The sequence below is a fragment of the Aphelocoma coerulescens genome, chromosome 2, assembly GCF_041296385.1.
Source record: "Aphelocoma coerulescens isolate FSJ_1873_10779 chromosome 2, UR_Acoe_1.0, whole genome shotgun sequence".
NCBI classification, from domain to species: domain Eukaryota; kingdom Metazoa; phylum Chordata; class Aves; order Passeriformes; family Corvidae; genus Aphelocoma; species Aphelocoma coerulescens.
The window spans coordinates 154,395,136-154,412,739 of record NC_091015.1 but is presented as its reverse complement, the minus strand read 5'-3'; the positions used below and the strand labels follow the sequence as shown (position 1 = coordinate 154,412,739).

At 39.3% G+C, this 17,604-nt stretch overlaps 1 protein-coding gene across 2 annotated transcripts in view; it reads left to right on the top strand.

The window, feature by feature from the left end:
• The window catches only part of SAMD12 (sterile alpha motif domain containing 12), a 187,332-nt gene that overhangs the window by 34,279 nt on the left and 135,449 nt on the right, over positions 1-17,604 (top strand). For both annotated transcript variants that reach the window (XM_069005374.1, XM_069005373.1), the window contains exon 3: positions 11,732-11,861. In XM_069005374.1, coding sequence (XP_068861475.1) covers positions 11,732-11,861 — 130 coding nt within the window. The remainder of the gene's footprint in view (positions 1-11,731; positions 11,862-17,604) is intronic.

Here is a 17,604-nt window from a genome sequence, read left to right as displayed (position 1 = left end):
CAGCAGATGAATATTGTTCCTTGTTGGGTTCCCCCCCGCCCACTGCCATGTAGCCCTGGGAGAGGGGTCCTGTGGAGGAGACACGGGGTTTCCCTGCTCCTGGGCAGCCTCGTTCCCCATTGGTTGTTTCGTGTTCCCCTGCGCGGTCAAGGACCCTCGGGTCCCGTGATTGAGCAGTTCCTCGGCAGAGCTCCGGCCATGCGGCTGGAGAAATAAACATCTCTGAAACATCTATCAAGAATCGGTCCATGTATATTTCTTTTCCATGGTCCTCCTTGTCTGATACATCGTGTTGCAGTATCTGCACTGTAACAGTTCCTTACTATGCTTAATTTACCTTCTTTTAGCCCTTCTCTCACATTCATCTCCTTATGACATAAGTTCCTTATACTGAGGCCAGGTGGGCGTAATATTTTTATTGAAAACCTCACATTTCTGTGTTGTCACATCCCACAGCTGCCTTCTCCAGGAAGATGGTGCTGGGACATTCTGGGATTATTTGGGCTTTATTTTTTAATGATACCTGGAACTGAAGATGCAGCTCTTCACTGGAATTCCTGCCCTGCTTAGCCTCCCTGTAGTGCCTGCTGGATGTTCCTGGGAAACTCCCGTTTTCCCATGTGTGCTGGTTTTAATACAGCAAGAAATCAAACTCCAAGTGAGCCATTCCTTATCCAGTAAAAGAGGGGCAAAAAAGGAGAGGCTGTGGGTCTCTTATAACAATTTGCTAAAACCCCAAAGCAATGGAGTAAGACATGCACAAGAATAACAGTATTAATAGCAAAAGGGCCTGGCCTTAATGGATCTCAGTGTGGGGGATAAAAGGGCATTGTAATGCTTAAGTTCTTTTTATGGATATAGGACTTCATAAAGATAATAAGTGAATACAGGAGTTCGCTTATTAGGGAGAGAAGACTAGTTTCTCAAAAGTAATTAGCATTAAATTACATTGACATCAGAAGTGCTCTGCTTGTTTTGAAAAATAAGTGATTGATCTGTCTTCTAGATAATTTATGTGAGAAATCTATTATGACCTTCTATACACAGGCATTGCAATGCTCTTGCATGAATCAGATGGTTGTGCCAATCTGACTCTTCTATCAATATCTGCCTTTTTTTTCTCCTGCTTTTGCTGGAAGGCATGTCTTATTGGGGAAGCAAGAGATTGACCTGTCAGGTTAGGCTCAGACCTTTTCTTATTCATACTTATGTACTATAAAGTTGTTCTCCTCAAAATGTGTTTGGCTTAAGAAAACACAGTTAAGAGTCAACTGGCAAAGATAGCTAGAAAACTTTGATTGCTGCTGGGGGATAAAATGCCTTGGCTGCTGCACCTGCCTTCTGCATATGAATGAGCCTATCCATAAAGACTGAAAGTTGGCATGGAAAGGTTGTGCTACTCCTTACAGTGCAAGCACCTTACAATTGGCACATCTGCTGGAAACAAAGGTGCCAAAAATGTGACTCACTTGGAAGGAGTAACCCTTGTAAGAAAGCAGCTTGTCATTTAATAGGGATTAAGATCCTCTCTGGATGTTGGATGTACATTTGTACAAGGTTGTTCTTGTACAAATGTACTATTGTTGAGTCACTACTTGCTAAGTAACAGTTTTTATAACTCTTCTCATATAGAAATGCTTCACTGTTTGTGTGTTTAAGATGAAAAAATGAACCTTCCACCTGATACACTGCAGCTATTAAAAAATACACAGCAAGTACTCAAACCCCAGTGCTGAGTATCTTCTCAACAGAATACTGTAATTATAAATGGAAGAAGTGAGGTGTGGTCTGTGCTGCACAGATTTATTATACATGGGCAATTCCATTAGTAAATCCCCAAGATAAATAATAAAAATTGCCAGTATCATTAATGATGACTCCCCAGAGAAAGGTAATACCGCCTCGGCAAAAGCAGTATTATGACATTGATGTGTATTTCTTTAAAAAGCATGTCACCAAAAACCACCTAACCCCCACTGACACTCTAAAGTACATGTTTCTGAGGTAAGGCTTAGCCTGTACTTGAACAATCTTTTGATTAGAATACCCTGAACAATTAGAAGCACAGGAATACTTGTTCTGCTACCAGTATTACCTGAAATCTCTGGAAAGACTAGGGTACTTCTCTGTACAACCTCTTTTTTTTTCCCCATTAAAGACCTAGTTGTATTGTAGTTGAATCCCTAGTAAAGAAAATTAATTTTTATAAGCTTTAGAAAATTCTGCTATTAATCTACATATCATAATTTTTACTTGCCACATTTCAGTTCATAGCCATGTTAATATGGATAATGTGAATATGAAGCAAGTACATTTAAAACTGTCAGGCTCCTGTCTAGTTGTTCTCGTTTCAGGGCAGCTTATTTTGTGATTTGTACTGCTAACAATTGGTAATTGAGCTGTACTTGAAAGAATACAGTTAAGTGACTGAAGAACTGTAGATAAGGTATAATCAGATACATGTCCTTATGAGTCAGATGCAATCTCATGATTTGCAAAACAAATACAGGCTGACCAGCATCCTTTTACTCTTTTTTACTGAATTTGCAAGTGTAAATCCAAGACTTTGTTCTGTCCTTCAGATCTCTACATCTTTAGCTCTTGGTTTTAGCTGCTTATTTTTCTCTAAGTAAAGGGCAACAAGATTTTAATGTATTATTTCTAATTTTGTGCAAATTGAACATTTTTCCAGTTTAGTTTGGCGAGTGGATTTTGTTGCTCTACAGGCTGTATTTTTAGGTAATAAATTCTTCTGTGTGATCATTGTTAAATAAGTATGTGAGAAATTCCAAGAAAATCAGTGTACCTACTTATATACCTGTTTTGTATTTATTTTAATGGAATTCCTGATAAGCAGTCTTGGTTTAGTTCAACTGTAGATGTTGCTGCCTAAGCTGTAACTTGCAGAGATGCCGAAATTGGTTTAAAAAATAAGAAGTGGGGATGGAGACTCATTTGTAATTTTCAGTTTTGTAGTACAGGTAGGTTTGGGGTGTGGTTATTTCTTTTAATTTTTATTTTCATCTAGACATGGAGAAAATATTTTTTACAAATACTGAACTTCCTCAGAATTGGAATTTCAGCTGCTGTAACAGTATTTCTGAGTTCAGGAGAATCTGTTAAGAAACAGGGAGCTACATTTCATCACCATCTTAGTTATTACATATTCCTGTTTGCTTTCCTGTATGTACCTGAATGGATATGAACTAACAGCTTCACCAAGGTGGGGCACTCTCCTGTGGCTACTCTGTGTCTGAGCAGAATATTCTGTGATGAAAACTTATGCCATGAATCTTCTTCACAGTGGGTGCAGTACTTAGCCCTTGAGACAGGGTAAAAAACGAGCTAACCTGCAAGTTGGATGTGCCATGTTGAGGATGAATGTCTCAAATTTTTATTGTTGCTGAGGTGGATGGTTAAGTGCAGTAAACGTGTGCTAGTAGTAAAGCTTAGTTAATTACTTGTAAATTACTGTTAATCCAGCACCATTAATTAAAATTCATTCTGTTTCTTCTTTGGCTGAAGAGTGGTAGCAAGCAGGATAGAGAAGGGCAAGGAGGAACCTTTTCATAGCTGGACAAGGCAGGTTAGTAGGGCACGTGCTGTGTAAGCAGAAATTGTTCTCCAGATCTATGCAGGATACAGAGTAGGTTTCTCTTTGTAAAACAAGAAGGATTTGTATTTACTTGTGAAGACAGTAATCTGTGATATAAGACAGTGGTGGTCAGAGACAGATTTGGACAGGTTTGAATTGTCTCTGGTAGAGAAGGGGAATCTCAGCCAAATCAATAAAGAAATATCAAACACCTGACATACCTTGTGAGGTAGCCACTCTCACCTCAATAGAGCAGCTCTTCCTCTCTGTGTTTTCTCAGCAAATATCCAAAAGCAAATATTTAATTTTTGGACTGGAAGGAATCCATTGCGGTGAGTGAAATGGATCTTAAATTTGGCAAGATTAAAAATACAGTTTCTTTACATGAAGTGGATTTTAAAACATTAAATGTTTTGATTTGGATTTGGAGGTCAAAACCTAAAATTGATGGTGTTCCTGGTCCTACTTGTGATTTTATTGTTGGCCTGTGTGTCCCAGTTGTGGCTTTCAGGATTTTTGATAGCAATTAGAATGATGTTAGGCAAGGCTCTTGACAATTCTGAGGAGTGCTCTGTATTCTCCTTTTTCATTCTGACATTTCAGTTCTTCACAGTTTGCTGATAGTGCCACTGCCATTTATATCAACACCTGCATCTGCCAGTCATGATTCTTGCTTTCAGAGTGGGATATTTCATGGAACGAGAGAACTCTCATGGGAGACATGTCACCGTATTTATCTTTGCTTGTTGTTTGGTTCTGTCTTTATCCTGATCAGGATAAATTTCACATGAATCTCATCATATTTTATAATTTGTTTCTTCTCCCCTCCTACCCCCCCTTGCAGTCTGTTTGTAACACACCTGTTTGTGGCACTGGTACAGAAGGTGCTGGATTGGGTCAGTCCTGGTGTTGCTTGAAGGCCAGGTAAAGCCTCTATCTTTGTTGAGTCTTTGAACAAGTGGTGGTGCTACACTGATTTGGGACCCTGGGGTAGAAGTTTTTGCTTATGCAGATCTGCCTTTAAACACTGCCAGAACATTGCCTTGGCAGGGACAGCCCTTTATAGTCCACTGGAGGCAACGAAAAGCAACCGGTGACTGACTTGGACCTCGGTGGTGTGAAAAGATGAAGAGACTCAGGGAGAGACAGGAGGCAGTGAACGTCTGCTGCTAATGTAGGAGGGAGGCCCTGTAGCAGGAGCATTTGTTTCTCTCCTTTTCCTCCAGGAAGAGGAAGGATAGGAACAGAAAATCTACTTAACAGGAATTTTTTCACTTCTCTCATACCTCCCATGACTTCCCTGTCAGTCTCCAGTCTTTGCCCTACCTGGTCCTTTCTGAAGAGGGCTGTCTTAGTCCTGTTCACTGAGTGCTCAGAGCCCTGAGCTGGTGCTGCCTCAGTGTCCTCATCTTCTTCTCCAACTTCCTTCTTTCCCCTCCAATGCCCAAAGACTGTCCCCATCTGTTCAGTGGCTCGATTTCTGATCCAATTCAAGTTTTAAACATTCAATCTTTCATCAGCAATCTTTTTAACATTCAGTCTTACAAAAGATAAGCTGTCTTACAGTATTTTCCTTGTTTGTTTTGTAATAAATACATTTTCTTTGGTTTGTTGTTTCATCTTTTCTTAGTATTAAAATTCTCAACAGCACAGATGGGAACCCAATACAATGGAGGTTCCAATGTTTTTATGGCATGTCTCCTTATTACTGTAAATTTCTTCTGTCTTTGCTGGAAAAATCTATAAGTATAAACTATCTAACTACCTGAGAAAATTTATTTATAACCAAAAATGTGCCCTTTCCAGATTTTTCAATATCTTAAGATAACACATTCACAAGTCTGGTTATTTTTTTTTTTCCAGAACACGAAGCCACATTTTTGTTAGCCATTGATTCTGATTTCTGTATAAGCAGTTTAATGTTGGAGAAGTAATTTGGAATATATGAGAGATTCTTATTTTCTCAGCTTTAGAAATATAACTCAAGCATGTTTTTAAAAAATCATCTTTTGAAATTCTTACTTGGCTTTGCTGCTCCTCCTGCTTCTTGTCATAAAATGATGAAGATGATGCTGTTAGTCTTGTTTCCAGAGCAGCCTGAAAGATTTCATAACTTAGATGGTTCATTGGAGCTGTGTAGTTAAGTTCCCTGCTTTATGTATCTGTGTCAGATACACATAAAATTTTATTTTTCTAATTTTAAAATATATCATTGACCATTTATAGTTTGCTTGCAGAAGGCATTGTTTTGCTTTAAGAAATATTTCATTCTCAATTTGATGTATGAAACAATCCCATTTCTTTCTTTCCAGTCTCTTTCTCTGAGCACAGACATGTCAATGGTTTTCTGACCCATTTTAATGTTTCCTGCCCCAGCTGACTCTCTCTTATTCTTCGTGACAGCCACCCTGACTGCTCTCTCTCTGTCCCTGCTAGGTGGCAATGACCTTACTGCTTCTTTTCTTTGCTCTTCTCATATTGCCCCTTGCAACCATGAGCCCCCTTTTCCCTTAAACTGCCTATCTGGGTTAACATAATGGTTCCACATTGAGTAGTTGTACCCACCTCTACTCCATTAGAAGATTTCTTTGTGTCTGAAGCACAGCTGGAAGAAGCCACACTGCTGGTCTAATAAATGGTGTAGCTTCTCCCTGTAGCCCCTTGCCTTGCTTGTGTTCAGTCCTGTTTTCAGCTAGAATAGACTTGGTTTTCTTCTTAGTCACTGGCACAGTGCTATATTTTGGATTCAGTAAGAGGATAATATTGGTAACACATGGATGTTTTGGTTGTTGCTAAGCTGTGCTTGCCCTGCATCAAGGACTTTTCAGTGTCTCATGCTTCGCCTATGAGAAGCTGTACCAGAGCTGGGAGGGAGCATGGCCAGGACATGACCTGAACTGACCAAAGGGATATTCCATACTATAGGATGTCACTTTTAGTATGAAAACTCAGGTGGGTGTTGGCCAGTGTGCTGGTTTTGTTTGGGGTAGAATTAATTTTTGTCACAGTGGCTAGTACAGGGCTATGTTTTGGATTTGTGCTGAACACAAAGTTGGTAATACAGAGATGTTTTTGTTATTGCTGAGCAGGGCTTGCACAGAGCCAAGGCCTTTTCTGCTTTTCATACCACCACACTGGTGAGGAAATTGGGGCTGCCTGGGAGGCTGAGAGGAGACACAGCCAGGACAGGTGACCCAAACTGACCTAAGGGAAATTCCAGACCATATGACATCATGGTCAGGATATAAAGTGGGGGGAAGAAGGGACCAAGGAGGATGTTTGGAGTGATGGTGTTTGTCTTCCCAAGTCACTGTTACATGTGATGGGGCCCTGCTCTCCTGGAGATGACTGAACACCTGCCTGCCCATGGGAAGCAGTGAATTAATTCCTTGTTTTGTTTTGCTTGTGTGGCTTTTGCTTTCCCTATTAAACTGTCTTTATCTCAACCCATGAGTGTTCTGGCTTTTACCCTTCTATTCTCTCCCTGACCCCGCTAGCAGGAAAGGGAGGGAGCGGCTGCCTGGGGCTTGGCTGCTGGCTGGGGTTAAAGCACAACAGCCAGAAGGGACCAATGCTGGGGATGGGCTGGATATCGCTGAGCAAGTGGTGAGCAATTGTATTGGGCATCACTTGTTCTACTGGGGGTTTATTTCTTTCTCCTCTTCCTTTAAATTGCTATTATTATTATTATCATCATCATTATGATCATTGTTACTATTAACATTAGTATTACTATATTTTGCTTTGTTTCACTTACTAAACTCTTCTTATAATCAGCTCATGAGTTTAACTTTTTTATCTGATTCTTCTCCCCATCCCACTGGGGGAGCAAGTGAGTGAGCAGCTGTGTGGTATTTACTTGCTGGCAGAATCTAAACCGTAACAGTTCTTTGACCAGCGCAGCTGTAATAAAATTGGTTTTGCTTTGTCTTTTTCTAGTTAAACTGAAAACCCCAGAGCAGAGTCTCTGAAGATGTATATTGGAGCAGAATCTGCCTTAATGCTTTCAGCAGTGCCTTTTTTATCCATCTGTTTCATACAAGAAACTGTAGGGCCTGACTTTGGGTAAATTTGAATGTAAATATGCATTGACTATGCATGTATGTCAGGATCAGTATGTTGGCAAACCAGATGTTACAAATAGTATGAGACAGCCTTCTTCTGGGAAACCTGCAGCCCTGTTTGACTGAGCACCCTCATCTCCACAATCCCTGGATTTTGTAATCTGAGCAGGTTTGTAAATACACAAAATGTTAAGAGTTGAACAAGCACTTTTGAATAGCTTGTGTCAAAGTATGTAATGTAGTTTAAATGATGAGATTGAGTCCTTCATCACTCAAAAATACAGAAGCCCTTTCTTTCTGGAGTAAAATATGATAAATAAAACCAAAGAAATTCTGGTGAATAAATTGACGTTCAAAGTTGGCAGGCTTGGTAAATTGCACCTGGAAGGCTGAAGAGATAACTTGTCCATCATTGTATAGGAAGAGCAGGGCTTGGTTGCTAATGCTATTCTGAACACTGAAATACACTCTCTAGTAATGCACAGGCTGTAAGTTTGATTTGTTTATTTATTTATTCTTGAGTTGGTGATGTTGAGTACTATGTTCTCTGTACCATGGAACAAAGCATGAAATTTTGTCATGTAGTAAATATGTTTGTTTTTTCTTCTTCTTGGGAGTCATTTTATATTTTGAGATATACCTAGCAAAAACTGGAGTTGGGCAATTTAGAAGAAAAAGGTTCAGTTTTCACAAAATCCTGAAGAAACAGGTTTTCCTTCACTTTTATTCTCATTAGATCTGTATCTGGCACAAGAGTTGGCATAACATTTGGCAAGATTAAGACTATTAAAGAGTTGCCAGCAAAGGGTGATCTTAGGATGAGTTTATGTCAGGAGAATTAAAAGAAAGGCCAGAACAAAGGTATTTTTTAATGCATTCTTTTATTTTAATCAGTTGGGCTATTCTTTGACTAAGCTGATAAACAAATGAAGTAAAACATAGTTTTTTCACCTGTCTAGGTAGTTTATAGGTAGTTAATGGCAGGGGTGTCTTTTAGTAGGTATGTTTATGGTAAAGTTAATTTTTTTTTGTTTACTGGAAGGTTTTTTGTATGAGATCTTGCCTTCAGAGCAGGGAAGAAACTAAGAAATGAATTTTGTGGGAGGGAAGTATATTTTTAAGAGCCTTTCATTTGGAGCATCTGGTTAGAAAATATTTTGGGTATGATGTTCCAAAAATGAAAGCAAAGACATACTTTTATAGCCATTGCTTTAAACCCCCTTTATTCCTCTAACTCATGAAGTCCTCATGAATTAGAAAACTAAACCTAACATTTGAAGTTGACAATGTAAAAATGTCCTCTTTGGACTGCAATTATAAGTTTAAATGTTTCTATCAGAATTCCAAACATTGGACAGTAAGAAGTCAGCATGTATGTTTGCTATGCAGTGATCTTGTATATTGCATGGCATAAAAGCTCCATTTGAAACCGTCTTTCAATTCTGTAGGCACAGAGGGATGTGTTAAATTTGCACTGTAATTGTTAATAAACTTGTACTTCAGATACGTAACATGATGGTGCTTAAACCTTTTAAGAGGACAATAGTTGCTGAACTGAAAAGAGCAGCCTCTTGGTTTAAGCAAACATTGGCACTACTTGTGTACTTTCAGCTAGGAATAAATAGATTGTAAGTCTGTAGCTAGCTGTATATATCTGTATACAAATATTTTGTCATTTAAATATTTTTGTGATGTACAAGAAAAACCATTAACTGTTTTTCAAGGCCTGACAGACTTTTCTCTAGTCTTCAAAAATTCCAATGCAATAAAAAACCCCTTTAAATTTAATTAGTAACACATATAAAGATAGACAGTGAAGTCTTGAGCCTGTTGTTCAAGGGATTTCTGCAGAATCAGAGAGACTTCTTGTGTCGTGGATATTTTCACATGTTTATTTCTTTGATGTAATTTGAGAAGGACACGCATTTATATATGCATGTAACAAAAAATCATCTAGCTGATACCATAGTATTGGACTCTTCATTGAAATTCAGTTTTTTCTTTGACTCAAAATAGCAGTAACAAGAAGGGCAGAGAAGTTCAAAGAGGGCCCTTTGATCTTTTGAGTTGCATGAGGAACTGGGAGTTACAGGGCACTTGCTCTCCCTACAGAGGTTGCCCTTTCTCCAGACCTGTGCTGGATCCTGTGTGTGTAGAAGAGGGATGAGCTGCTGAGAAGGGGGGTAGTGGTAGGGCAAGTGCTGCACTGGGTTTTGTGCACCCTCAACACCTCTGCAAGTTCCTTTTTCTATGGAGACCAAGTCTGTCAGTCAAGCTTCTGTATCTTGATGGGAAGCAGCAAAGATTAGCCTGATTTTTTGTGGTGGTTTTGTGCATTATTGTGATACCTGTAAATATGGATGATGCCTATTAGTGTGTTTGAAACAGGATTCATGTTTCTGATGAGTGTATTTTTATTCAACTCAAAAAAGGCTGAGCTAGGGGATGTGCATTGTATTATATATTTGGCCATAATTTTCCTGTTTATTTAACTTCTGCAAGGCAATATAAAAGAGGTAGGGACAACTGGACATGAGAAATTTAAGACACATATGCCTGCTGGATTTTTAGGTCTGCCATATTCCCTGGCCCTAACTTACTATCTTTTCATGACATACTTTATGGACTTAATAGGACATGCAAAGCACGAGCTTAAAACTGCTTTGGTCTTTAGGGCTTCTAGTAATGACAAATTTCAAAGTAACTTTGTAAAGATCTGTCTGACAAAAGGCATCTGAGTAAGTACTGGGGTAAACCCTGGCTAGTGACATTGAGGGAGTCTGCCATGAGTCCTAATGGAGAAGAAGGGTTGAAACATTCCCCTTCACCTCAAATTTGTGCAGAGAAACTTCTTTTGAAACTTTTACACCACCAGGGAGCTGGAGGACAGTATTCTGCATGCATAGCATTGAAACAGACACTTGGATTTTATTCCTTAGATTAATTCTTTGGCAAAATATGAAGTAAGTGTATACACTGATGTTCACACCCACTTACATCAGCAGTGTCCAGTGTGAAACATTTACTGTTGGTAATAACCGCCCATATGTTTAAAGTTTCCTTAGTCTTCTGGGCAGACTGTGTTGCAAAAAAAAGATTAAATCACTTTCAATATTTTTTTTGTTTTGTTTTTTTGCCTACTTTTACAAGAGGTTTTAAATCCCTGCAGTTCAGGTAGCTTAGAACTCAGCATTCTTATACTATTTTAAAAAGTGTATATGCAAGGGTGAATGGTTTGATTAAATTAAATGTAACTATACATACAATAACACAATCAATTTATGAGTATTTATTTTTAAACTGCTAATCTACTATAAAACTGAATTCTAAGGAAAGTATTGAACAGTATTCTTTTTAAAAATGATTTTTCATTTATAAAGGATCAACTGTTTTAAGTGAGAGTCCTACTTATTTCATGTAAAGGTGATTGTAGGAAAGTTTAAAGGTGAAAAGGAAGCAGAAAAACTATAGCTGCTTGTAAACATCATTCAAATTAGGAATTTTGTCAGCTGAAATGGTTGGTATGAATCAATATCACCAGCTCTGCATCCATTGGTGTGTAGTCTCCTTTTCCTACGCAAAACCAGTCTTCAGGCTTGTTGGCACTAAAGGCCTTTGTTCCAAGATCTTTTGTAATTGTAGTTGAGGACCATGCCTGGCCTGGGAGTACTCCTGGTCTTCCGTGATTATATCCAAACTGGGACACAAATGTATTCTCTCTCTCATGAGTTTGAAGTCTTCCAAGCGTGCATCTGTTACCCTTTGTCTGTAGTCAGTTGGTCACTCTTAAAACGAATTACTCAAGTGCAGTATGGTTCTGTGATGCAGGGAATATGCATACCATTGAGGGAAAATAATGTTAAAGAACCTTTCACTGTGTGTGATTCCTGTGTGATATATTTGAACAGTGGGGTATGTGTATGTAATGTGCTGGCTATTACTGGACATCTGTCAGAGCAGCTCCTGTTTTGCATTTAGTATTTTAATATCATATCTAGATGTCACGGATTAGTATTTCTGAAATTTGTGTGCAGACTAAACATCATTTCTGTTCTTCATTCTGCGTTCCTAGTCTGGGACTGTGAAGCTGACCAAGCCTGTGGCATTATGGACCCAGCAGGATGTCTGCAAATGGCTGAAGAAACATTGCCCTAATCAGTATCAAATCTACAGTGAGTCATTCAAACAACATGACATAACTGGTAAAGTATGCACTATCAGAAATATTTTACTTACTTAAAATGTGGCGAATTGTTTTACTTTGCTGTTAATAGACTGTGACTGTGCACTGAGGGCTTTTTGTTGATTGTATGACTAGAGAGTTGCAAGGTTTAGAGCAGAGGGACTATTTCAGCTTTCATGGGATGTGGTAAGTGATCACCTCATTTCTTTACAAGACGATTTCAGATAGTTCAAGGTCAATATAAAAAGGAAAGAACCTAGTCTGTATGTACATAAAGGCCTCAGCCTGTTCATTCCAAATAAAAAAACCCAAAACCGAACCAATTAAGAAACAGCCTATGAGGAAAATGTAATTTATGTAAATTTTCTTTTTCATTGAGGTGTTTGACCTTGAATTCATATTCTTTTTTTGTGCCTCTCCCCACTCTTCTTTTTTTTTTTTTTTTTAAATATTAGTGTCCTTAACATGTAGGATGGGAAGTGATCCCAACTGAGCCCCTCCCTTAGCCTGAAGCGGGATCAGTACAGAGAGTTCATTTCTGATGGATGTTTGTCTAACTTTATTCTGGAAAACTTGCAATGTAGCAGATTTTTGCATCTCTCTATTCCAGTATTTTATGGTTCTTAAAGTTGGTATTTTCCTAGGATCAATCTAAACTATTATTTCCAGCCAACCAAACTGGTTTCTGTCCCAAATGTGGCTTGAGTACAACCAACCACTCTTTCTTACAGTCTTTCCTTAACTGTGTAGGGTGCTTCTCAGTTGCACATACTTTCCTTGCCTCGTCTAAAAAATATTTCTTTGTTCTATCATGGTTACTCCCCAAATACACACAGAACCTCCAAACCTTCAAATCTGGGTCTCTTTTCTTAAAAGAATATATTGAAAGCAAAATGGTATTGTTTTCTTATTTACTTTAGAAGTTGATATTGAGTCTGTTGATCTGTGTGACTTGTTAACTCCTACTCAGTTTGCTGTAGTTGTCTTTTGGCTGATCACTTTGAATTGACATGAGTTTAGCAAATATAACTTGGGAGTTAAATAGCATTTTTGCTCATATACCAAACAGTAATTAATCTGTAAAAAGTTTAATATGGAACACTGATTTGTTCTCTGCAGTGGTGGTTTACAAAACTGGAAATTGGCATTCAGCCATCTAAAGTTAAGCAGGGATTTGAGTTTCAGTCTTAACAATAATGTGTTGTTAACTAATGTGTGTTTCAGTCAGTATCTGATCATGTACACGAGTACTTGTGTTGCTTCCAATTTTACCTTCATTTCTCTTGCTATTTTCTTTCTGATAATACATGAATGATTCCAAACATGGCAAATTACCCATATTTGTTTACTATGTAGCCATGAGTACATGTACACACGTGAGAGGTGGTTTGTATTGGTTTGATAAGTGTTAAGGCTTAGTACATAACCATTGTGCCCATTTCCTCTCAGTCACCATCTGCTGAATGCAGTCTGTAGGAATGTAGCCTGTGTCTCCACCCATGTGTACAGTGCTGACTGCATCCAGAGCACTACCAGAAGAAAATGAAGCTATTTTAAAATATTTTCTAGTACTACTTTACTATATTCTCCTTTTAGAATTAAGGCACTGTGAGATGAAGTTGAAAGGAAGACATTTTCATTTCAACATAAACACAGATGGAAACCTTGTAGTTTCATTGCCGATGTGCAAAACGTTGAACTTTATAGACCTCTATGAAAAAGAAGAATCGAGATCAATCTTTCTTACTTTACACAAAAGAGGTATAGGGAAAATATTGGTATGAGTGTTAGAAAGTAAATCTGCAGGAAAGAAAAGAACTTCAGCAAATACCAAAGAAGAAAGACAATCAATGTCTGTACAGATTTTATAAAAGTATATTGTGATAATATTGCAAGTGGAATTATTAACTCAGGAAGATATTTTCCAGTGCTGTTGGTCCCCATGACGCTGGTTATTTGAAATCTAATACAGGGAGAGAACAGTGGATTTGTGGCTCAGAAAAAGTACAGCATGGAAGGAGAAGGGAAACTAGTGTGAAGATGAAGCCAGAGTAGTGTATCTATTCCCAGATATGGCTGTGGAAAACAGATGTGATTGTTGAAAATTTCTCAGGAATGAATGTGAATTTACAGGCTTTTTTGACATGGAAAAATATGATGGAAAACATCTTAAAGAAGCTTGTTCAGCTGGGAAGGCCAAGGCTCTTGCACCCCAGACAGACTGACTGGCTGGGAAGCAGCACCGGTGGAGAGGATCTTGATAGTCAGGAAGATGAAATGAGCCAGTGTTGTGCCTTTTAGCAAAGAATGCTGGCACTGTTAACAGGAACATAGTAACCTGATCAAGATCAGTCATTATTTCCTTTACTCTGTACCTCTTAGACTACAGTTGTTAGATCTGCAGTGCAAGTTAAGGTGAGGGCCACAAAGATGCTAAGGGCTGGAGCTCTTGTCCTGTGACCAGTGGATTGAAGGAGCTGGGCATGTTCAGTCTGGGGAAGAGCAGCTTGTTGGGGTGGGGTGAGGGCACTAGCAGCAGCCCCCACTATGCAGAAGGAGGTCATCAAAAAGATGGAACCTGACCCTTTGCAGTGGTGTATGAGAGACACGAGGCTGACGCCGAATATAAGGAGAAACTTTTTTCCCCAATGAGGACTTTTGAGCATTGGAATGGGTTGCTCAGTTTCTGTTCTGGGAAGGTTTCAAGCCCCAGATAGATAAAACCTTGAGAAACATGATCTGATTTCATAGCTGACCTTATTTTAAGCAAGAGGTTGGGCTGGAAGTCTTCTGGGGTCCCTTCCAATCAAATTCTTCTGTGGTCCTACGATTTGCTGAGTACTTACTGAATACCTCAGAACCAGCCAGTGAAATGCATTTTGCAGCCAGTAAAGGAAATTAAATATGGAAAAGTCTAATAAGAAACTGGGAGATTTTTTAATACGTAAAATTCTTGGATTTAGGGAGTGGAGCATGTGGTTGACTTATTCAGCAACAGGTGAGAAGTGTTTTTAAGGTGTTGGACTGTCGTGGTTTGACGCTGGTTAGGCACCAAGCTCCACTAAGTCTATTTATTTACTTCTCTCTGCTATAGTTAAGCAGAGAAGGGGAAATTAAAACTTCTTTTTCATATGGTGAAATAAGGATTATTGAGGAAACAGAGAAACTTCAAGGCAAAGCAGGTCCACACTTGAACAGCTACAGTATAAAGAAGATTTACTGCTAACAGAATTAAAAGTAAAAAGAAATAATAAGAAATTAAAGCAAACTCTGAAAACACTTTCCTCTTCCAGTACCTCCTTTTTTCTACCAACCTGCACAAGGGAAAACAAACATGGAGTTTGGTCAGTGTTTCATTTCTTAAGAATCTTTGTGTTTAAGGAAAAGAGTTTCTTCTGCTGTGCTGTGGGATTCTTCACAAAGCAACAGTCCACCCGAATCTGCTGCAGTGAAAAAAAAATATCCCTCCCGTGAATCTTACAGTCTTCCCACACTGTCATCATGGGTCATAATAGCCATAGGGTTTTTAGTCTTTTAAGGATGAGCTATTCCAACCTGAAAGCAAAGGCTCTCTTCTTCAATCTTTAAAAGCCTTTCACAACATTTATGGGCTCTGGCATTGAGCACTTTTTCACGAGCTGCGTGTGGATTTCTGCATCTCCCCATGTACCTCATCTTATAAATTATAGGGAAAACAAATTACTGCATTGTCCAAGTCCTCACCACAGCTTGCAAGGAGAATTTCAGCTCCAGGCACTGGAAGTGCCTACATTCTCCTTCCCTTCCCCCACACTGACCTTGGCGCCGCCATGTTGGCTTCATCTCACATTATCTCACTTTTCCTTTCTCTCTGACCTGGAAGAAAGTTAGTGCCTGTTAAGTTGTGGCTAAGAAGTTGATCTTGTCTCTTGTCTGGGCTCCGTGCTGAGGAAAACTCGCCATGTCTCTTGTTGTCGGCTGCATGATGTTTTTGCTCGGTTCGACGTGAGTCGTGCCAGCTGCGGGGAGGCCCCGCCAGCCCTGCCGCCCCTCAGATCTATCTTGGCCGGCTCAGTTGGAGGTTTTCGGCCGTAGGGCTGCTCCCGGCTCCAGGCTGTCTTTCCCGGCGGCTCGGCCCCATGCTGCTCTGCCCGGGGGGGACGGGGGGGGCCTCCCTCACCGCCCCTCAGCAGGAAGCGGGAACAAAAAGAAACTTCCTGAGCTTGCGCTTCCTTTAAATATGTAAACTGAAGAGGCGGTACCAGCTTTTTCCCTGGCCTAGCAACCTGTCCATCAAACTAAGTTTAAACTACCACATGGACCCAGAGACGGAACGGAAAGAACTGGAAGGAGTAATACTGAGCAAGATCTAAGGGCACCTGACAGGAATTAGCAGTGATGGGAAAAATAAGAAAATGAAGGAACAAAAATTACAGTGGCCTGTACCACAAAGAAGGAAATGCCATGGTAGGGTCATGTTACTGGGGGCTCTACAACGGGTGTTGGTGTTTACACCAGTAGGAGACATAAAAAGTTGTATTGACCTGCCAGTTTTTCCCACTCCATTTATACTGGTGTATTCCTGGAGATAAACCTGAGAAATAGACCTTGCTCTGTGTGCATTTATGGCTTTGAATTTACTGGGCAGCAATACTTTCAGATGACTGGGGAGTTCTAGAGAGATGAGTTCTTTGATGGCCTTATTCTGTACCATTAAAGCAAATGAAGATTTTTCCAATGTCTCAGCATTAGCAGGAACAAGACTGGGCAAAGAATGACTAAGGAATAACCATTTTGGGGCAAATGGTCCATTGACAAAGTAATACAGCAGATGTCTAAGTAATTATTTATGGATGTATGATTTAGAGGGAGGAAGAGAGGCAGGAAGGCAGGCAGAAAGGTGGGAAGGCGGGAAGGAAGGAAAGTGGGAAGGAGGGAAGGCAGGCAGGAAGAAAGGAAGGAAACCCTGGTTCATGTTTTGTTTTTACATCATGTTCCCCAGTGTGCTAGTGCATGTCTTCAGAGCAAGAGGTTTTAATGCTATGATCATTAAACAAACCTCATTCTGTCAAAGTAATACCCAAGAGGTACCTTGGTCCAATTGAAGGAATTTGATAGGAGGTACTTGAAAGGACTCAAGCTTTTTTAAATTAAACTTTTAAGAAGGAAAGGAACAGGACTCAAGAAAACCTCATTTTAGTTTTAGAAGGGACCAGAACTTCTGAATATTCATTAAATACCAAACGGCACCTTGGGAAATGAAATATGAACTGCTACTGAAAACCTGCTGCAAATAGTCTTAAAATCTGACTAATTCTATATATTCTAAAGATGCTTGCATTAAATAAGCTTTATTGACATATTTTTCTGAAATTCATACAAAGTCATGCTTTTAAAATCAGCATTGAATAATTTTTTTCACTTCAGTAATGTATTTGTAAATGTTAGGGTTTGTCATATCCGCTGAAATGCTCAAGTTATTTAGCATATTGGTGAAGGGATAGTCTCATGGTTTAAGATACTACACTGGAATTTCGAGATACCTTGTCTCTGTTTCAGTTTATTCTGGAAATACACTGGAAGTTTACTTTGGAAGCACAGTGAATCCTCAGGGTCTAAGTTTCTCTCTCTCTACACAGAGAAAGGTTTTTTTTTTTTTAAATCGAAGTGTTGCGAGATATCTTTCCAATTTTTAGAACATACATAATTTAATTCTGCCCTTTGTTTCATGGACCTCAGGTGAGTTTTGTGGTGGCTTGGGGATGAAAGGTATGTGGTGGAGT